Here is a 22,975-nt window from a genome sequence, read left to right as displayed (position 1 = left end):
GCAAAAGAAAAAAAAAATCGCATTGAGCTAAACAGAGTCTTAAGCAGTGGTAAACAAAATGTAGCTTCCTTTGTGGTTGATTTTTATCCAGCTGCAGCCAAATATCAAAGCGATATCAAAGGAAAGCTACCCGTTAATTAATTCAGACTGACTTCACAAAGCAAGCTGGAGCTTTTGCTGATATCTGATTCTGACAACTTCCTAATCTTCACAAGTTGTCATTAAGAGTGGCATTAAAGCAGTCTGCAGTCAATCCCAGCTCTTGCCCCATTGTAACTCAGACGGGGTGGGGGGGTGGGTATGCAAGCAGGGCTTAGAGTAAGGAACTTGCTTCTTTGCAAATGGAATTTGCAATGTATCAGGGCATCTCATTAATACACTGCCTCAATCATTCACCCTAGGAATGCTCACCCATTCCCACTTGCAACTGTTACAAGTTGCAGTGAGTGGAAATTTTCTCTTCTGAAGGAGAAACAATGGGAGAAAGCAGAGAAAGAAACTGAAAAAGAAGCTCATGTCTGAAAGGAATAATTAGAAGTCTGTAATGGTCTCTAAGAAAGTATGAATAGAGGCTTATCACTGATTTCAAGATAGAGAACATAGGATTGTGGGTTGAAGAAAGTAAGATTGTGGAAAATAAGACGCTAATCGGAGGATAAGATTAGTTTTAAACTAAGAACTTTGAGCAACCTGGTGTAGTGGAAGGTGACCCTGCCTGTGGCAGGGATGTTGGAATGAGAAGAGCTTTAAGGTCTCTTCCAACCCACACCATTCTACGATCCTATGAACTGAAAATCTGGTACCTCCACAAGTGAAGTGCGCAAGAATACAACACTCAATGTTCCTTACCACTGCCAGAATCTCTCAGAGGGATTGCAGCCTTGTGCAGAGATGTGAGGGATGTGGTACCTTTATATTTCCATTCAGCTGTGAATGGCTCAAATGATTGAAGGGAGTTTGTTTTCTAGACCATCACTTGAGCAAGTATCCACCAGACAGCAACTAATATTACTTTGTGGCAAATTCCTGACAATACCTTAGAGGAAAATGTGTTGTGTTATTATGCAGTATATTCATTTCAAATATTGCAGAGAATACAGAGAAGGATAAGTGCTGTTGTGGGAGCACCTCACCCAGAATCCACAGCAGCATCCATGAAGATGGTGCATTTATTTCCTCCAGGGCCAAGTATTGCCCAAATGCCAGTGACAAATGGGAATTATTTTTGGTTGTACACAGAACCAAGGGTTTACCATCATAAGAGGTGAAGTAAAGCTTAGATCAAGTATCAAGAAAAAATACCCAGTATCAGTTCAATTAGAATAATCGTCTAAAAGAAACAAAGTTCAATCCCAGTCCTTGCGGGTGTTTGGGGTAGGAAAGTATTAGAAAATATGGGATAGGCAGTAGTCTTGTGTTGGCATTAAGTCATTCAAGATGAGCTGCTGGATTTTTTCATCTCTGATTTCTCCGACTGCTAAGAAGTGAAAGAAATTGCTATGCTGGGTAAATATAGACTCCTCCTATTTGTACAAAAGTATATGATTAACCAAAAAGAAAGATCTTGCTAAGTAAGAGCTACAGTCTGTCTAAATGCTGTGCTTATACACTTGTGTCTGGAGGGCTCTGGGGGTTGCTCAGGCAGGCGTGTCCCTTGCCTCTTGTGACCCTGTTCATTTTGCAAAGAATGACATGGATTTATCCCACTTTAAAAGTGGCCTGAAAGCTGACAGCCCTCGTTGTCTGCTACTTGTCTTCCTCCCTGTTGACACAAAATCCAAAAATAGAGGGTGTGATATGGGGAAAATTTCTTTTCTGCACCCATTCCTCCTCCCCTGTGCTTTCCTTGCCCTCTGCTAGCTTCACTGACACTGCAACAGCCCTCAGGCTGCATTAGCTTCTCTCAGAAAAAGCAGCATATGCCAAGAAACCAGGAGTTCAAGACTTCCCAGTAGCTCTAAATGCTACCTTTGGAGCAGGTAGGATGAATGATGTAAGAGCTTTTAGCTCAGTTGATTTTATCAGAGGACCTTCCTGATAGTTCTCCGTGGCCTCCAGCTGTTCCACCTGAAGCCATCTCTGCAAAGAGATTTCTTTGACCTTTAGGCAAGTTGCACATAAAGATGTTACTCACGGGGCACAGCACAGAGAAAATTTCTAATTGAGTACAGTAGCAGTAAAGAATAAGTAAGAGAAGACAACTTTTCACATACTGACGTTTATAGTCACTAAATGAAGCATGTTGTTGCTTTTTTTCAAGAGAATCAAGGGCCCCAGTCTCTGGACCCAAGCATTAAGATTCATGCTTGGGGTCAGATGCTGGTTTAGAGCTTTGTAGATGGGTGGAGGCAGGTTGATTTTGGCCTTACTCTTCCTAGCACTGTCCCTTTTACTAATGAAATCTTAATCACAGCTCGATCCAAACACCACAGCCAGCTGGAACTGACTCATTCTTCAAAAATATATGTTTCTGCTAATGTTGTCCATTTATTTTTTGTTTGTTTAACTTTCGAAACACCTATTGGCAGAAATATTCAAATGCATTGGAACTCCTAAAGATTAGCATTATAAATATATGCTGCATGTTTAGTTTGAATGCAAACCACTTTCCTTATCCCAAAGAAAGCACTGGCAGAGTACATTAGCTACAGAGATGCTAAAAAATTAAAGAGAATGAGTTCATACGATGGGTGGTTAAAAATAACATGGTTGCTCAACGTGACTCTTACTGGTGTTTGTAACTGTATGTATACACAACTAGACATTCATATTTTCATGTGGACAGTGTGTGTTTGTGTGTTCTTGCGGCTGGAGACTTGTGGCAGTATCCTTCTCTTTTCAAAGATGGACTAAATATTGAGCTATCTTTTTCATTCTCTCTCCACAGCCAGATTATTTTGCCATTGCAAACTATTGGCATAACACTGAGAGCTTTTATTTGGATGCTGATATTGGATAGTCGTGGAAAATTCCTGTAACTTCAGCTCATGGAGAGCTTAAATAGAATTTATGAGCCATATCCTCATTTGGCGTAAAATATTATGGCTCTGCTGGTACAACAATAAAACTGTACTACTTAGCCCAGCTGATCTCAGTCAGGAGAGTAGGATTTTTGATGTCTTCATTTAAAACCTGTTTTCTACCTGAATGCTTTGGCTATTCCCTGCAATATTTAGAGGCATGCCTGTTGACAAGTAGTTTGGGGCTCACGTCTGACCTTTGAAGAAATCTGGATTTGGTCTGTGTTTGGTAACAGGGAGGAATTTAACTGCCTGTCTGCCTTCTGGAGAGGAGGGAATTGTGAATCGAGACATGTATTCCAGACTCAGAACATCTCCGTACCTTTGCTAAGTGAAAAGTGAAAACAGCAGTGGCCCCGCATCATCAGTGCCAACTTTTTCTATATATTGTACCCTTTTTCTCTAATTTAAAAGGTAGAATTTCAATAGATTTTATAATTTTGATGCTTTGGGGGCTTATTTTAGACTTGCCTCAATCACACTTTTTAGGTATAAGAGGTTCTTGCTGGTACATTGTAATGCAAATAGGAGAGCTTTCCAACAGAACTTTAAAAAAGCTTTACATGAAAAAAAAATCCCATAGCCTAGAATTTGAGTTTTGTACCAAATAATACTCTAGTTTCTGTCAGACGAGGAGCCTAAGAGCATTGTTGGATCAAGGTGACCTTCCATGCTGCAGAAAGAGTCAGGCAGAAGATCCACTTAGCAAATGAACAGAAAAGTCTGTGATGTGAAACTAGGGGAGTGGCTGAGGCTGGTTTCTCTTATTGAATGAAAGCAAAAAATTAAGAAGATAAGTGTAGATGAGATAACACTGTGAAAGAAACAGAGGATCACCTGACTATGGTTTCTTGTCTTTCTGAAATGTTGCTGTTGCTAGTCATTCCTTTTAAAGGGTTATCTCCTGAATTCCAGCTTGGCAAAGGTAGAGGATATTGATGAGCATAATCACATGGTGTTTTCCCAGAGCATAGTTCACAGAGGAGAACAAGCAAGCACAGAACAGCATAAGTCTTAAAATAAAACTCCTGCAAAATAAGCATTTGATATCCTGGGTGCTTTGGCCTCCTTCAGAACCGAGTTTACGTTTTGCATTACAAAAGCCATTGCATGTTTTTAAAAACCTTTCATTTAAACTAAATGTCTTCACAATCATTGGTAGCCTGAAAGAAAATTTCTTTTATTTTTGGTTGGGACTGTGTTTTTGGGAAAGAGGAAGGATAGGGCAGAGCATTGCTTTGTTTTCTTAACAAGGTACCAAAAATTATCCTAGAAGTTGATGTGGAATCAGAGGGATTTATGTAGAAAGGGAGGGGTTTCCTGTGGATCAGGCTTGAACATTAGCACCCTAAAATGGTGACCACAGACTGAGCTACTTGAATATTTTCATTGGGCAGCAGGAAAGGTCTTTTTTTAAAATGGGGACTTCATCTTGAGCCTTCACAGATTCTGAGAAGGGCAAAATTCCCTGAATACGCCCTCAGGAGTCAGTGCTCCCTAAGCAGGGAATCTGGCTTTTTCTGGGAGGAATGTGAAATCTCCCTTTGCAAATCACTCAAGCAAGAACAAGCCTCTGCTTTGCTGCCTTCCCCTTTTGAGATGGTTGAGGGACCTCTCTTTTATTCCCGTGTGAAGACTTTACGTAGAAGATGACTTAATAGGTAGCATGTTTTGGCTTTGCTCTGGCTCTGTTTTCCAAATACTAATACGGGAGCGGGGGGATGTTCTTAGATTTGAAGGGAAAGTACTCCCTTTAAAGGCTCAGTCTCCTGTTGACTTCTGGAAACAAACACCCAACTGGGGAGATGGAAGAAAGTACATCTTCAGAACACTTGAGTCATGTCCAGTGGGACACTGACTGGAAGGCTTGTGTCATGCTGGGAATTGAGTCCTGGCATCTTAGGTCATGCTGGGCAAATCCACCCAATGCAGCACAAGGCTACATTAGTTATTAGCTGACATCCCAAAGCCACAACAGCTTGGCTGGCATTTGGTTCCTCCAGCAGTCCTGGATCACTGCTTCAGGTTCTTATGTTACCTCTCAAGTAGGGTATCTAGGGAGTAGTATTGTAAAAAAACCCTGCTTGTGTAGAGTACACCCGCTAATTTATGTCTTACCTATACCTGATGATAAAAGGACAAGATTTTGGCTTGATAAACTTGGCTTCAGTTGTGGAATAACTCCAGATGCATCCCATGGAGCCTCTATGCCTTTATCCCATCTTCCTTTCTGCTGAAAGGGAGAGCAGCAGTGAGTACCTTGCAGTGGTGTTAGGACAGGAATCAATTAGAGCGTGAGGAGCTTGGGCTCTGATGCAGTGCGGACAGCTTGGCTCCCTCCCTTCGGATCATCCTTCCGGGCCATGCAGCGCTTCCCTGCGTGGCACTGGGCAAGCCGCCGCCTCACTGCGCTTCACTTTCTGCTCACAAACCTGGGCAGCGATTTTTGCCCCTCGCAATTAGCTCGAATGGGTGTTAAAACCCAGTCAATTAATGTCACGGAGAGACTTCTGTTATCTCTCCGCCCCACCCCATTGACATGCAAACTTCAATTGCTAAAATGTCAACAGAAGTTATTGCTGCTGCCGATGAGATGGATAACTCTTGCTGTTAAAATAATATCTGATGTTTTGCTCAGATGTCTAATGGGTTTGCTTTTTAAGCATGGATGATGCAAAATATCCCCAAGGCATTATTCCCAACAATTTACAGAATCCCACTTAATGTCTATTTTTAGGATTGAATAGGTTCTGTAAAGGCTCATTTGTTTGAAGAAAAGATAGTTAATAACTTTGCTTTCCATGTGATTTTGAAGAGACAATTTTTGGCCACACCTCCCCTTCTTTATCTCCACTCCGTTTGGCTCGCCTGTGTCCTGGAGTTGTTGCCATTAGTGTGGGAGGTAAGAAATTAAGGAATTAAATAAATGGAGGAGAACTGCTAAAAGAGCAACAGTAGTTATTTGTTCACTAGGAAGTGAAGTTGTCAATTCTAAGATATCCAGCTTTTTAATTTCTATATCAGGGTACAACTTTTAAAAGAGACTGAGTGCTACAGCCTAATTAGCAAGTGTACAGGACGAACAGCAGGATGTGGGGGTGACTGTGGAAGGGATCACTAGATGAATTATTATTATTATTATTATTACTATTATTGTTTTTATTATTTTTTATTATTATTTTAAAGCACAGCATTGTTTGTAGTCTCTGTAACTAATGTTTAATTTAACTTGAATTTAAACCACAGAGTGTAGTGGATTGCAAATGACTGAGTTGGAAAGCTTCCAAAAGCCATTGAATTTCAGTGGGTTTAGTGTTCTCTGGTAAAACAATGTGTTTTAAGCAAGCTATATGCTTGTTTCTGTGTTCTAAATAGAAAATAATGATGTTATGCATTACCGCATGAACTATATTTGGCACCCACCAGCAATATTCATTTTCTCTTGCTTCTCTCTCTTCCTCCTTCCCTCCCTCCCTCCCTCTCCCTCTCTCTCTCACTCCAGAAAAAGCATGTATATATGTCTGACAGTAATCTAGGAGGCCAAGCAACAGATCACATTCTTCTACTACTAAAATTGTATGAATGCCTAACACAGCTTAAATCCCTTAAATTGGGATTTATGAAAGGATGACAGCAAACAATCTTCTAGCTGTGCCATTGCTCAGGCAGTTACAGCAACTGCTTTACATTTATTTGTGAGACTCTAAGTGATGAATGCACATTTGTCCTCCTTTTACCCGTGAAAAAACGAAGGTGAATGACTTCAACCAACGCTGGAAATCCAAAACTCTGCCTGTGCTGGTGAAGCAACAGGAGCATGGTGCAGGTTGGCACTTTCCTGCCTGGTGTGTGGGCATATTTGGGGGAAGAACATGCGCTAGACACTATTCCCACTGGGCAGTATGGACATGGACATCCTGTTTCAAGTGGAAGGAGAAGTATAGCTGTGTAAATGCAACCTGTGCCACGCCACTTCTTTTGAGAGCCAGAGAGCTGTCCTTTGCCTCTTTTATTCACTAGTATTTATTTGGCCTTGGAGATTATCCCCAGTTCCCAGAGAAGTTCCCAAAGCACTAGCCAGATATTGACTGCGTAATTCAAGTTAGTTTGACCCTAGAGAAGTCATTCTAAACAGTTCTTTTCAATAGGAAAATACACCTCTTTCACTTCTGGGAAACTTGTATTACTTGTGAGTCACAGGGGTTTAAAAAGCAAAACCAGTTGGCAATGAAATGATGTGAGAAATGAGTGTTCAGGAGCCCTTCTGATAGATCCTATGGAAAAATGGGGTGCTAAAAGCTGAAATGAGAGGCTTGCGGGGTGTGTGTAGAGGTATCTGCACATAGTAGTCGAGAAAAACAGTGGTCTCTGAAGACACTGAAAATCATTTAATTCTCTGGTTCTTATGAAGTATTTTCTCTTCTTCCCCCAATCTTCTGGTAGGTCAATACATTCCCTCCTGACTTCCAGATTCAGTAAAGGTTCTCAGGAATCTGGTTGGTGTTGTTTTTTCCTTGGATTGCTGGTCAAATTAAACTCCACTCACTAATTGGATGAAGAGCTTGGAGAAAGCATTGAATTCATTTCCAGACCAGAGTTAGGCAAAGAGCATAATTTTTTTCCCACTGTTTTTCATGCTGGTACCTCTTTAGGTGCTTTTCTTCTGATCTCTTTGCCTGTCTCTGCTGCTCCTTAATATTTCCTTTGTCTTTGGTTTTCCTGTTGATTCCAAAAAGTCTCTGAATTTATAATCCTTCCCCCAAAAAGAATATTAGGGTTTAATTAAAGTCTAATGTCTCTTCTTCTGTCTCCAACATTCTCTCTTGACATTTTACAATTCTGAGATGTAGAAAATATGAAATAAATCCCCTTTGGCTTCAGCAATGATTAATGCTAGCAAGAAGCAAGTCCCAAAGTGCTAGAAATGACAAGATACATGCAAGCTGTCATAATTTAATCCTATTGCTTTTTGTTTGGTTTGGATTTTACCCAAGTAACCCATGTTCTTCAAATTTACCCTTTGCTTGGGGGAAGGTTTAGCTCCATTTTGTGTGGTGTTTCTCTGCAATGTGGTCTGTGAGGGTGACAGGTAATGGACAAACTGAGCTGGGTCATGGCTAGAAACTTATTGCCAGGACAGGTGACAGGGAAGGGAGGAAGGGGACAGGTCTAAAAAAGGGCTGAGAGCTCTAGAAATCTGCTGATGGCTTTAAAGGATTATAGAAAGATGATGACAGGACAGGAATGGTAAGGAGTGAGGAGCCATGGATAACATTCTCCACACACAATCCCTCAGCTCTGATGGTGAAAAGTCACATTCTGCTTAACTTTAGAGGACTGTCAGGAGGTGGTCTTTGACTGCCATACTGAGCTTGGTGAAGGTGGGGGCAGGTTTGTGTGCATTCAGAGTCCTTTCTTGTGGAGTGGTTTTCCTTCCTCAGGGCACGAGGAATGACAGGAGCAAGGCATGTGCATCCACAGTGGCAGGAATGGAGAATAAAAGCTGCTAATGGATGTAGTAATCACGTATGAAGGTACTTTTGCAATGGACCATAAAAAAAAGATTTTTCATAGTCTAGGTGGCAAGAGTTTCAGAGGTGCTGAGGGTATCCAAATGTCACAGACTCAACACAGCTGCAGCAAAATGAGCCCATCGTCTCCTTCATCTCCAGTGAAAGGCATCTCCTGCTTTTAATCACCAAAGTCCTATGTAAGACTGACATACTCACGTTTAACAGAATACCTCTTACTAAAGTAGCCAATACAGACCATTTAGAGTGCCAAATGCCTCCTCCTACAAACCTTGCTTCCCTCAGAGAAATTGCTGCTCGCAGGAAGTCTTTAGTCTACCCAGAATATCTGAATGCCCATTTCTCTTCTGAAAATTGGTGGAAAGCAGGTGCCCAAAAGCCTTTCCAGCAAATACATTGAAAACTCGGAAATGTGATTTAAGCACTTGCTGTTGATGCAGTGGTATCTTGGAGTGTGCCAATCCCATGCTCATCCATGCCTGGAGACCATTCTTTTCCATTCACCCCTGGCACCTCAGGCTTAAGATTACACCTGATTTGAAGCATCCCCTGACTAAACAAAACAAACCGTGAGCTGATCGCCTCGTGCAATGTGCAACCACACAATAGTAATCACAGCTAATGACTCTGCTAAATGCTAGACTGCACACACCTCCTTGTTTGGTGTTTGTTTTGTATACAGAAGGTAACATCGACTGAATAACGAGGATGCCAAGTTACAGATGGGGTTGTGGAATCGTATTTGACAGCCGATTAGAGTAATCTGACAGAAATGATGACTTAATCACCACGACAGACTCCAAATTCCCAGATAGAATTCCACCCAGGTTAATCTAATTTCCTTGCAATATTTTTGCCAGAAATAGACTCTTAGCCGGCTTGTTTTCTCCCATGCAGATGTCACATGGCTTTGACAAGAATGTAAATAGGTACTGTTATTATTGTTGAAAAGATGACTTTGAGGCTCTAAAGCTGGAGAGGTTTCATGCCTTTGAGATGCATTGGGTTGCTTTGCTGTGGTTTTTTTCTCTAATGAAGTTATGTTTACATACAGCAAGATGTACTCAAGAAAACGGGGGAAAAAGATGTAACTATTCAATTGTAATTCTAGGCCATGGTGTGGTCCTGCTGCTGCCCTGGACATAGCCAGCAGACAGATTCTCATTAATTTCAGGGGGATTTTCAGGGTTGCATGTTTGACAACTGTTTCTTTGCCTTTTTGGTTCCCATGGACTGCCTCAGCACCCCTGCTTGGGATGCATCCAAGGAGAGGCAGTGATGTGCTTGACCCGGGGCTTTGGGTGGCCTCTGTGACAGTGCAGGCAGCAGTGAAGCCCCCCACTTTGCTTCCAGCACTGCCACAAGGCACTGGAAACCCTGGGCAACAGGCATTTGCCTGCTCTCAGTTGTAAAACAGTGGCATGGTGTGTTTTGACACCGACGGACAGAGAGCGCCTGTAGGAAAGGCAGGTTGTGCCCTGCTTGCTGCACAAGTGTGTTCAGTAGAACTGTAATATTGATGAGGAGAGGTTGTTCCTTACAGCCCGGACTCCAGCCTGGGTTTGATATCCCCATGCACCGTGCTTGCCAGGGGAAGCTGCCCACGCTTAGACAGAACTTGCCTGAGAGCTGTGTTGTTCTCTTTTACTGTGTGTTCTGAGCACAGGATGATGTTCAAGTCTATAAATTACTTGCTGAGGTTATTTTTCTTATTCTTGCCTCTTTATTAATTGTAAGTGTGCATTCATAAATACTGTGTTTTCATAAGCAAAGATTCCTCCAAGAAAAGAAGAAAATTCTTCTTGTTGTTCTGCGTGACAACATGACATACTGAGAAATCACTTACCTTGAGATCCATAAGTGATGTATAGCTACAATAACAGCTTTGTGATAAGACAGGAAATCCTTCATTTCGGTAGATGACATGATTCTAGTCAGTGGCATCTAATTTGAAACAGTTTTATATCATCTATAATCTTTTGGAGGGCCTGGGAAAGCACAGCTATTTTATTATTTTATAGCCTGCAGTTATACGAGGAAGATACAAAATGCACAGATTATTTTCTCTTTTGCTTATTGTAGAGTGAAAGGATAGTACCTATTTAGCTTTTGTCTCTGCCCCTTTAATTTTCTTATTCACTGCACACTTCTTTGAGAGCCATTCTTTTCTTCTCTTTTCTCTTTTCTTTTCTTTTCTTCTCTTCACCTACTTTTAAATATTTTATGGGTAGAGAGCTTATAATATGTATTGTCACGGCAGCTGTCTCTAGAGGTCAGCAATGAGTTTAATAATGAGATGCGAACCAGTGACTCTGTAAAACCCATTTCAGGTTATAAATGGCATGTTTTATTGAATCTAGTGTTAAAGGTTGTTAACGTATCAATTGGTGATGGTCAGGGTTAAACAAGCTTCAACATGAGCCCTCTCATGTTAGGAAACTGTCACTAAGGTATTTTTCCACTTTCCTCTTCGCTGAAGCCAGGTTTGTGTATCACGTCCATTTTTCTGGGGGTGTTCTGCAGTTTAAACTCTCCAGGCCAGAGCTGGATCTTTTATTAGTTTTGCACTGATTTAATTTTAAGCGCAATGGCATCACTCCCAAATTCAGCTTGATGGTGTGAAGAGAATTTGGACCATGAGTTTTTAGCAGGAACTTTTGAAATCAAGTCAAAACCCAGTGGAAGCATCATGTGCAATCTTGCCTTTTACTTCGTGAGTGTACCAGATTACTGAGTTAATGAACTTGGGGTAATTATGTGTAACAGAAGAGGATGATTTTGGATATGAAGTGAATGTGCTTGTCAGGTAACTGATCTTTGTGTTGTGACCATGGGCTGCAAAACTAACTTCTTCACATGAATTTGGTCTAAAGTTGGCTTCTCTGGTTCAGGCAGTTTGAAAAGGGAGAGGTTTTTAACATTGTTAGAATAGCCTTTATTCAAAATATCTCCTCTTAGGGGCATAAAAATGCAGCTGTAAAGAGCAATAGATCCTCTGCCTACAAAAGGCCTGAATTTGGGTTGGGTTTTTCTCATATATTCTGCATATTCCTCAATTTTCAATACTTGCCTTTCTTTCCTCTATTTTCTTACCACTCCATTGCTCCTCAGAGACATCAGTAACCTGCAATGGCCTTGTGGAACAAGTTACACCTTTTTTCTTCTTTCAGTTTGTGCTTGCTGAGTGGAAATGCTGCCTCACATTCCCATGAATTTTAAGTCTCCTGCAGTGCCCAGTGTATTGTTGATGTCAGGAAAAATCTTAAGCACTAAAGAAGACAGAGAACAATAGAAGTTCCCTTTTTTCTATAAAACTGATTGAATAAGAGTGGTGGCAGACAAGTGCTGGGCTATTAAAGTCCATTTAGGAAACAAATGATTCAAAGAGAACAGAACTGTTAAAACTGAAGCAAATTTATGCATCCCAGCAACCACATCTACCTTGTGGCTTTGTCTTTCCCGAGGACACGGGGAGTTGTGCAAGCAACACAGGGAATACATTGATTTGTAAGGCCAGGGAGCGTTCTGGACAGAAACATTCACAGCAATATTTTATATTTTCTAAAGAATCCAGCAACTTTTTCCCTGGTGGTTAAGTTATTTCACCAAAAGTAATGCAGATGTGGATTTCTGTGCAGCTTTGAAAGCACATTTGATATGAGGGCATGGATGTTCTCTCCTGCTCAGCTGTTTTTGTTTCCCAGAATTTGTCATAACAGTCTTTTATTAAAAAAATGGAATTGCCTCTGACATTTTCAGGCAATACTCAGCTGCACTGTGTTGAAAAATGATACAAAAGTAGAAAGAGCATACATTTTTTCACCTGTTCACATGAATTGGTAAGGAATTGTTGAGGAGAGAAAAGGCAGTGGCTCTGCTGCTGCTGGAAGGTTTGTGCAGTCAAATCCCAGCAACTATGCAGAGCCCACGAAAGAAAATAAAAATGGGGAGATTTTTGCAAGCTTAAACGTCTCCTACATTGAATCTCAACGTGAGTTCAGTTCTGGAGGCTTTTGAGAAGCTGCAATAAAATTTCTCTGAACACACCACAGTGGCCACAGGGCTGGCTATCACCAATGTCCTGTGGAAAACTCACACACTCTGATCATGAGGGAGCCCAACTGTTGTGGTGTTATTATTCCTGAGAGAACAAAAAGACCATTTGTAGAAATTTTATTGGAGCTATCAACAGTTCAGTGTTGAATTATTTAGTAGAGAATGCTGAGGACACACCAGACCGAGTGTGCCAAGGTGGAATGTTCAGCATGGGAAGCTGCACACAGGGGTTGGTTTCCTTTGCAGTAAGAGGGACATGAATGGAGGAAGAGGTTGAAAAGGAAAGAGGATTTGGAGTTTTTATGGAAGCCGGAATTGTTACGTGTTGTGGTGGAAGCTTTATGAATGAATGTATAACGTTGTCTAAAACAAAAAGATCAGATACTAAATAATTATAGGAAGCTATTTTAGGAATCAAGACCTCTTCTTCTTTAGTCCTGGAAGAATCAGCACAGTTTTTTAATTACAAGCAAAGTTCATTTGTCAAACTCAACTCCTCTGAGTATGTTTGCAATGCTTGCTAGTTCTTAAATTACTTGAAAATTCCATCTTGGTTTTGGCAGTGGTTGAGCTCAAGGAAAAAAAGTTGGTAAAACAGAAACCAAGCATGCCATAAACTAACTTCAGAGGTCTTCTGAAACTAGATACAGCAAATTAAAGATTTATATGAGTCCTATGGGCCCAATGAACTTTTTTTTTTAATCTTCCTCATTATAAAATACTCCTTTACCATTTTATTTTCTCTTATAAGCGTATAATACAGTGTTATTTTGAATTTATATAATTTCAACATGTTTAATATTAAATTGTCTCTTTTTAGCCCTTCATTAAAAACATGACTCTTGATTTTTTATAATTATCCAACCTGCCTTACTCTCTCTCATTTTTGTTTTTAGATGCATCATCCTATTCAGATGAAACCCGCAGATAGTGAAAAGTCAAATGGTATGTGTTTAATTTATTTTTACTTAATTGTGTCTCTCTCTAAACTAAAGTAAGCACAACATTGTGAGAGTTATTGATTTACTTCTTTTGTGGTGAAAATGATAGGCAGTTTCACTACACCTGACATGTTGGGAAGGTGTTGAGCTGCTCTGAACTCCCTATTAGCTTCTGCTTTAAAGAAGGAAGGAAATGTCCTCAGAAAAGGTCTTCCTTGTACCTGCTGTACATCATGACTCACCTCACTGCATACATCCTTCCCTTGGGTTCTCCTAACAGTGAGCTAATGTGGGAGCACCTGAGATCGATAAGATGGAGATAAAATGTCATTGCTGAAAATTAAAAATAAACAAAAAGGCATACCTGTGTTAAGAAACTATGTAAGCACATGATCAGCCTTAAACATTTGCCAAAACTACATTTTTATAGAATGATGCCATTCTGAATCTGAGCCAAATTTAGGTTTTAATCATGTGCTTCATTATGAGCTGGGAAACCCACTTTGGAGCTCTCTGTATACTTATTCCTCAAAACGATTGAAAAATGAGTGCTATAAAGACAGTAATATCCACTTGGAATACTAGGGTACTGCTTAAGTGGATGTATATGACATGCAAAATAGATGGCAGGCTAAGTCTATTAACCATGCCAGGTTTATATATTCAGGGAAATAAGATAATCGAATGGTAGCGCAACTTGGCGGCGTGTGATTCTTTAAAAATATATACGTGTATATTTTGTCCCTTGATTTGTTCCTGTAATTTTCTAAAATATATGTTAAAGATATCATCTGCCTTCTTAGATTGCAAGAGCTTCATTTTCCCATAAGGCCCACATAATCAGAGCTGGTTCCTCCAACAGGCATCTTTGCACCTCATTAATTAGTAATCAGGGCAGAAGCCGTGCACTTAGAGATCTACATACCTGCAAATGTAAATTATGATTGGGCTCTAAATCTCTCCGCAAGGCTTTTTTAAGGCTTCTTTTTTTGCTAATTGTAGTGCATCCCTTTTTCAGGCTTCTCCAAGGATTATGAAGTTTGGAAGGAAATTAAAACTTCACATTATGCTAGGTTTCCCAATATGATAACTTTCCAAACAAAAGTGGCCATGAGCACAGGAAATATGAGCTGTTACCCATTTGTACAGGAGGGGGTGTTCTCTCTCTCAGGTTGGAGTCATAGAATCATTGAATATTCTGAGTTGGAGAGGATGGATATCTGTCCACAATGATTTTCAAAGTCTGATTCCTGGCGCTGCACAGGACAATCCCAAAAATCCCACCACGTACTTAAGAGCATTGTCGAAATGCTCCTTGTGCTCTGTCAGCCTTGGTGCTGTGACTACTGCTCTGGGGAGCCTGTTCTAGTGCCCAGATACCCTCTGAGTGAAGAGCACTTTCCCAGAGTTTTAGCAGTAATTTCTTGCTGTCTTTGAGCGCTCAGAATAGAAGCCAAGGCACCTGGACGGGCAGAAGGACTGAACTTTTCAGGCCCCACTGCAGTCAAGGAGAACGTTGCTTTTGGAATCCAAATTCCAGTCCCTCATATTTAGTGCTAGCAGTGGGCACAATTATCCCTTAGGCACAGGAACACCGGCCTGAACCCTCTGAACTAAGTATGGCCTCTACGGGTTCTTCTTTCAAAGACAAATTTCACCTCAACTTCCTTGGCAAATTAGAAAAATAAGAGGCAATGGGCCAAAATTGACTCCCAGTGAGTTACTTCTTCATTGCCTGAAGTGTTTCTTTCTAAAGGAGATTGAACATATTGGAAAAACACTGTGGGGAATTGTGCAAATTCTGTCTTTCTCTGCAAGTAGCACCTGTTTGGAAAGCAGGGTAGGTTGGCTCCTGGCTGCTGCTGTTAGTCTGGGGTTATCTGCATGAAACTCCTGCCTGCACTGTGGGAATACTCTCTTATTTTCTGGCATCTATTCCAAGCATGAAAATCATGAGGGATTGGGGTTTTTTTCTTTTTTTTTTAACTTGCCATTCTTTGTATTTTTGAGGAAAACAAATTGTCAGTTCAGGGGTTCCAGGTGTCAAATTAAACATTTTTTAAAATTTAGACTCCTGAAGTGTGTGGGGACTTTTGATAGGCATGTTCAAGGGGTTGTGAACTATTTTTTTTTTTAATTGACTGGAGAAACAGAAGGCAAAATAATACCACAATGATGGTAATAATGGTACAGCTCCTCAGAAAGGCAGGGCGTAGGCATGGGGTTCGTGGAGTGGATGACTGCTTTCCAGCAGCTTGGAGATCAAGAAAGAGAAAAAACAGCAGCGTGGGGGATGTGGAGGTTTGTTTGGCACATGTTTCCCATATGCTCCAGGCTATCCATCTGAGGAGGTATATTATCCATGCCAACAGCAAATTGTAAACTGTACCTCTTCAACCAGATTGGTAAGTTCAAAGGGGAAAAGAAAGAAGACATGCCAAGGCATCTTGGTTTTCATGATCCCTGGTGGTTGAGCTTTTGAGGAATACTCGAATCTCTTTGATTTCTGAGTCACAGGAGGATCCCAGTGGATTTTATAGGTAAAGTCGTGTTTCTCAGTTTACAGAGAGGTTAAAGAAATTTTCTTGGTCAAAAATTTCTTGTGGAAAGATGTGTAGGACAAGTTGGACACTACAATTCTTCTGAGCTTGTACATGTTTGTGAAGGATTGATAGACCTGTTCCGGTTCCATAGGGAGGAAGGAGAGGTCCTCTTATTCAACTCACAGAGGTTTTTAAAGAACAGTATTTGCTGTGTGATAAAATGCCCCCTCCCCATATTGTGTCCCTTGTGCAAAAGGTTTGAATGAGCATCCAAGCCAGAGAGTACCAGGATGAAATGCTCCTCCTTTTCCATCACTGTTCCTGCCCTTAGATGTCTACATCATCTGAGATAACTGTCCCTTGGCGCCAAAGGCCAAACTCACCTCATGGAAACTGGGAGATGGGTATGGAAGGGACACCTCCTGCACACATTACTTACCTGCACCAGGTTGCTCAGAGGCCCATTCAACCTGGCTTTGGACACTTCCAGGGATGGGGCTCCACAGCTTCTCTGGGGACCCTGTTCCAGCAGTTCCTTCCCTGCCTACAATGTGTATAAGTCATTTCTCTGCTCATGCAGATGAAGCAAAGCTCGATCTCTTCCACCAAACTTTTAGCAGCTTGAGTTGATGGGGCAAGACTTGCCCTCAGATTTAATTGATTTGTCTACCCAGGAGGATTCCGAAAAGCTTCTTACTGCTGACAAATGTAACATCTCTGAAATATGCAGATGATGAATTTTGTAGTGTGTCCTGGTCTGATCACCCAGTAGGTCTGGTCTGATAACCTTTGTGGAAGTTGTTTTAACCTATCTACGAAGTTTTGGTTGAGGATTTTCTGCCAAAACACATGGTTTTGACTTTCCACCATTAGTAGATTCATCACTCACAGTATTTATCCTTTTAAGGACATTTTCCCTTTTTCAAACAAAGGGGGTTCCTCCAGTCTAATGCTGAAAAACTTGCAAACACCTGCTTGACTCTAAGTTGTCTGTGGCCATTAACATGCTACAATTTGCAAATGCTTAAATGTGTCTTGGATCTGGATTTGAACACAGTCAATACTTTCAGGCACATATCCTGCAGACAGTATGCTCTTAAATGGATCAAAGCATCACTGCTTCAGTGAAAATGACAAAATCCTCTATTTTAAAAAAATTTTAAAGTAGGGAGGAGGATAAATGAGTAATTTATAATTTGTTTTTATTTATTTTATTAGTGGAAAATTTAAAAAATAATTTTGAAATTCTAAGTGGCACAACTTTGCCGATTTGGAGGTAGTAATTAGATGCCATATGTTAGCACTAACACATAGAAAAGTTGATAATTAATGCAGGCAGCTCCAGATTCAGGTGTGACTTTGACAGATTGTATGCAAGGGGTTTTCACAGGCTTACAGCTAGGGATGAAAAGTCTGGCTTCACCCCTTCCCTTCTATATGGGAGTGAAAAACCAAAACCAAACCAAAACAAAAAAACCCTCCACACCATTTATACATAATTAGCTATTTATCTATTTTCTTAAAAGAGAAGGCATGTTCTGGGGAGAAAATGCACTCTTTATCTGACTGGACTCCTCAGAAATACAATAAAGAGCTATAATTTTGATATTTCAGAATTTTGGAGATTTAGAAGAGTGAAAAGGAAAGTTTGTTGGATCTTCAGGGAGATTTCCCATTATTATTACAGGGTTTAATTCTTTTGTAGCATTCAGAAAATAATCTCTATTCCTTTATTCTCCTGGCTTAGCCTGCAAGAAATGCTCATTACTGAAGCAAACTGAGTAAAGCTAAAAAATTAGACCCTTCAGGATGTTATTCTGCACATTGGATGTAATGCTGTCAGAAGACAGGAAGTTCAGTTTGAAAAGTTCCCCCCCCAGCAGAGACAAACTTAATCTCAGATAACCTTTGATGGCTAACGCAGAGTTCTAGGTTCAAACATGATGCCCAGACACACATGCCAGTGATGGCAGAGCTAGCCTTGACAGGGTTACAAGAGCAACTCATTTTAAAACAGGTATCTGCACTTCATCACTCAGGGTCCCTGCATTCTGGCAAACCCCACCCCAAATCCAGCAGGCTTAGCACTGGATGTGTCACTCAAACTGCCCTGGCAGCACAGCCCACCTGCATTTGTAATGTGTTAGGATGGATTAAAGGTGAACCCCATCATGTGTTAATCAAGAAACTGTGCAGTTTCATGCCATCCTTCCTATAAATAGAATTTCAGGCCTTGTTTACTGTGACCTTCTGCCTGCTTCTGCTCCATTAAGGAGGGGCACTCAGCCACCCCATCCTACCTGCTACTTCCAAACTGTTGTATCTACTTCATTCCCACAGAGTGGTGCAAAAAAGTCAGAAATTTCAACTAATCCCATGAGTGAGGTTCCGAAATAATGATATCAAACACACACCAAAAAAGTTTTGATTTTTCTGGATTTTGGCTTGTTGAAACCTGCCCCAAGGGTGGGAGAGAGTTATCAAGCAGCAGTGAAATGCTTATGAGATATGTGCACACAAGTGCTGGCCCATGCACACTGTTACCCTTCTCCCATCCTTCTTCTTTGCCTGCTCTCGTTGCCCAAAGCACTTGCAGCTCCCAAGCTTTGTCTGGTCCCTCAGAGCTCATTTATTCCTTCTGTCCCTGCAGCTGGAGCTCAGGACATCTAGGTGTTATCATGATGCCCAAGATCTGGGAGTTGGATGGAAGGTAACAGCGTCTGTCAGTCTACTCAGTCAATGTAAAAAATCTGTAATCTTCTGTCAGTAGCAGGGGAGAGACTGCCCTAAGGCATCCACCTTGCTGGGAGAGGTGAGATCCATCACTCTTTGGAGGAGCTGATCTCTTGGCATTGCCAACAGCCAGTTGAGCTGACACTAAAACTGTAGGTCACTGAAGTTAGGCCAGATGGGTTTAGGCTGCCATCCTTTCTCTAAGCAGCAGCATCTGTCCCAGTCTCAGTGCTTTGCTGGGTCACATGTATTTAATGCTGGGCTCCTCATTTTGCAGTCCGTGGGAGAAACCCAACACGCATAGGAAAATCCTCAGGCTTGGCAGATCCAAAGGGAAGTTTACTGACATCTAAATACATTTGACCAACACTTCTTGTACTCTGTTGTCTGTTTGATTCTCAAACCTTGCCTGTGTGGCAGGTAAGAATTCATTTTAGAAAGAAAGAAGTGGCTGACCGAAAATGCAGAAATAAATCCTGAAAATCAGTCTTAGTGAGGTGGAAAAGTATTCTGTTCTCTGTGTGGGAATATATTGTTAAAAACTCTTTCAGCCTAATAATATCAGATGTTCTATCAGATGGAGTGAAAACATGGCATTTTGATCTTGACAATTGTCACTTTAAATGTTTTTTATGCTGGGCCCCTAGCCAGAAAAAGAATAGCAATTTTCTTAAGCTTCAACACTGATCAGCACTGACTAATGGCACTGAATGCAGAGCACGTCATCGTATCAATATGTTTTCTGTACTCTGAGCATTCTTCATGACATCTGCATTTTTAAGATGTACAGTACACAGGAGCTGGATGTTTAATTTACTATAAAATCACCCTCAAGCTGCAAACCTGCAAATCATGTTAGTTAAATGGCATATTTATAGGTTTACTAGCGAAACCGAAGGAGGCCGGTGGGGAGTTTGTCGCCTGCTACTTTTTGGAAAAATAAAACAAAGCCTTCTGTTTGCATCTCATTTCTTTTGAGTGTCCATGTGAATCTCTTTGGTTTGAGGCTTTGTCCTGGCACCGAAGCAGGACCCAAGGGGCCTCCTGTGGCAGGCATTTGTCCAACTTAGCCAACAGCTATTTTTAAAAGAAGGTTGGAACCTAGTCACCCTTAGGGTAGACCTGCACACTGTATTTCAAGCCTAAGATCAACCCAAATTTAAACTGGCTGGTACTAGCTGACACAGAGACACAAAATGAGAGGTTTGTAACACAGAGCAGAAGGCAATTCTTGGAAATGTGCTTGGCACCAAGGCTTCACCCAGCCTGACCTCAGTCTGTGGTGTGGAGAAATCCAGACCTGGCAGCCCAGCTGGGTCCCTTGTCTCAAAACTTTTCATGCACCATGGCCACAGTCTGTGGCTGTTGTCGTGGGGACAGGATGGCCAGGGAACTTCCTCAAAAAGATTGCTCAAGGCAATACAGGAATTGTCTGCCGCTAAGTTACAGGCATCCTTTCACCAGCAGAAGTGGCTGCCTGCACTCCTCTTGTAGCTGTGAGCAAGGCAACTCAGCTTTCCCACCCTTAAAATATTAATTAGTAGCATCAAGGTCAGCTATATATTATGAATCAGATGTAAAATTCCATATATATTTATATATATTTATGTATATATAAATATCCCAATTTGTAGGTCTTATTTGCAATCATGCATTTTCAGCTCCTGATCTGTATACAACTGGCTCATCCCATGCATTCATCATTTCTTAACCCTTTCTGAAGGGTTCACCTGCATGTGGAACCTCAAAATAAAGTGTAAATGAAAATGTTCAGTCTTGAGGAATCTCTGCTGAGGAAAACATCTTCCCCTGGGTGTTAAATTCACACCAATTTTCTTGCAAGCTTGTAGAGTGAGACGCTGGGATTGAAGGGGCTGGTCTCTGTTTTGGGTTCTGAAAAATGCATGGGTTTGGTGCTTGCTTGTATAAAAGCTACCAATACTTTTTAAAGTCAGCGATTTAAGGAGAAAATTACTTCAAATGCTTCTCATGATCAATAAACATGAACCTCTTCTTGTTATTCTTGAAATTATTAAATGCACTGGAAGTGTTGAAATATAACACAAATAAAATCCTAGGAAAAAATGGACGCAGTTCCTTCTTCCTCAGCTGCAATTTATTCCATTTGACAAACTCATACTAATACAGGCGACAGAGTTAGAGAGCAAGGGAGGATTCCTTTTTTTTTTTTTTTTTTTGTAAGCCCAGAAATGAAAATACTTCATTACAAAAATAATTTGCACAATAATAGAAATAAGTAAGTGCAGTGCAGACTCTCTGGAGTAAAGCTTTCCTTCCTTCTTTGCTTCCCCACAAACCCTGACAGTCTGCTCATTAACAGGGAATTGGATTTACATGCCATTTCCAAAGAAGAAAGCACTGGTGTATGTACTATATAATAAGCACTTAGATTTTTGGTTTAATATAGATGGGTCAGTGCATTAACATTTTTAAGTCTTTCCAGAGTGAATTAAGTTTTGATGACCTCTTTCATTTTGACAAGAGTCCTCAGCTTTAGACCTGTAAATTTGAGTTTGATTAATAGGACTGTGTGCATCCTGCTGCAGCAGTCCAGCTTGTGCTTTTGTTGGTGACAGTACAGGCAGGAAATATTCTACCAATAATTCAGGTAAAGCACCTTTTTCATCTTTTTTTTTTTTTTTTTTTTTTTTTTTTTGCAAACTCAGCATCATCACTCATCCAAGGGTGTTCAAGTGATGTCCTGGAATATGCCTTGTGTCCTCCTGAAGGGGAGAGGGCTGTGGCACTGAAAAAATCAGCAGAAAAATTTAACGCATTCTTTTTCCAGAGCAGTCATTACACATCTGCCTTTCCAGTGCCGTGCATTAAGTTGGCTGAAATTGAAAGCTCAGATAGGAGCTGCTCTCAAAACATTTCTCAGGAATATTTTTCATTAGCTTGTATCATTACGTGCACAATCCCTTCTTCACCCTCACCCCATCATGATTTCTTTCACACATGAGGGGGTGAGGGAATTTATCTGAATTAGAATCTATGCAAAGATATCTTTAAAAGTGTCCTTAACAGAGGATACTTTTCTTTTAGAAGCCGTGTAGCAGAGGTGTATGCAGAGTGACTAAGACAGCCAATTAATATGTTATATAAACAGTGAGCACCACTAGAAAAAGGAGAGAGAGAAAGAGAGAAAAACGAGATATTTGGGGTGGGGGAGGGAGGGGGAGAGGGAGGTTGTAAGTATAAAGTGTTTGCCTTAGGACTTGTCTTCAGTTACAGAGCCAGACTCACATGACTGGAGCTTGGTTTGATGTGGTAATGAAGCATTGATCACAGGAAAAAGATGAAATGGCCTTTGCTCATTCATTATTTTTATCTTCTAGCTGTGGAAGACAGAAAATTGTTCATAGGAATGGTTTCGAAGAAGTGTAATGAGAATGATATCAGGGTGATGTTTTCTCCGTTCGGCCAGATAGAAGAATGCCGAATCCTTCGGGGACCAGATGGGCTGAGCCGAGGTGAGTGTGCAGTCTGTAAAGTCTCTTTTCTTAAGTGCTAATTGGGAGCTTTATGTCACAGCCAAGGTAGGCAGAGCTGCTGTCTGCAGCGAGAGGTTACGCTGTAAAACGTCCCACGTGATGAAGGTATCCACATGAACTTTTCACAGTGACTGAAATTATCACCTTTTATTTCCAATGTCAGAAAGGTCTTGGTGCCAACATATTAACTTGTGTTATCACCCTGTTTGTCAGCTGGAAAGGTTCCTTTGCACCCTGAGAAAACACCCTCAGTTTTCTGCTCTCACAAAATCAAAGTTGCTCCCCTGACCCCATTTCTGCTTTGTAGCACAAAAGGCCAAAAAAAAAAAAAGAAAAGGACAGGACCGCAAATGACTGCTCGAAGGCATAAAGGGTGATGGGAACTGGCCCTCGCTGTAGCACTATCTCCTCCATTCCTGTGTTTTCTGTAACTATATGCAAAACATAGGTCTGCTTTATCTGAGAAACAAAGAGGTTAGCTTGGACCTGAGAACTTTGCCTGGACAAAAGTTTGTAAAAAGAGCTTTTAAATCTTGTGCCTCTACCACAACCCAAAAACCAGGGCAGAGGTGTTAAACATGACCATCATGAGTGGTCAAGTGGCCAGCCTGAACTTGGAAATGAAAGCAGCGCAGA

The 22,975-nt window shown here is 41.0% G+C and overlaps 1 protein-coding gene across 16 annotated transcripts in view; it reads left to right on the top strand.

Annotated features, from left to right (window-relative positions):
* Positions 1-22,975, top strand: part of CELF2 (CUGBP, Elav-like family member 2) — a 549,582-nt gene that overhangs the window by 456,660 nt on the left and 69,947 nt on the right. For all 16 annotated transcript variants that reach the window (XM_017740369.1, XM_017740364.1, XM_017740366.1 and 13 more), the window contains 2 exons: positions 13,504-13,552; positions 22,184-22,318. In XM_017740369.1, the coding sequence (XP_017595858.1) occupies positions 13,504-13,552; positions 22,184-22,318 (184 nt within the window). The remainder of the gene's footprint in view (positions 1-13,503; positions 13,553-22,183; positions 22,319-22,975) is intronic.

This window comes from Corvus brachyrhynchos, unplaced genomic scaffold (assembly GCF_000691975.1).
Source record: "Corvus brachyrhynchos isolate BGI_N302 unplaced genomic scaffold, ASM69197v1 scaffold307, whole genome shotgun sequence".
In the NCBI taxonomy this organism is placed as follows: domain Eukaryota; kingdom Metazoa; phylum Chordata; class Aves; order Passeriformes; family Corvidae; genus Corvus; species Corvus brachyrhynchos.
This window is presented reverse-complemented; position numbering and strand designations above follow the sequence as displayed.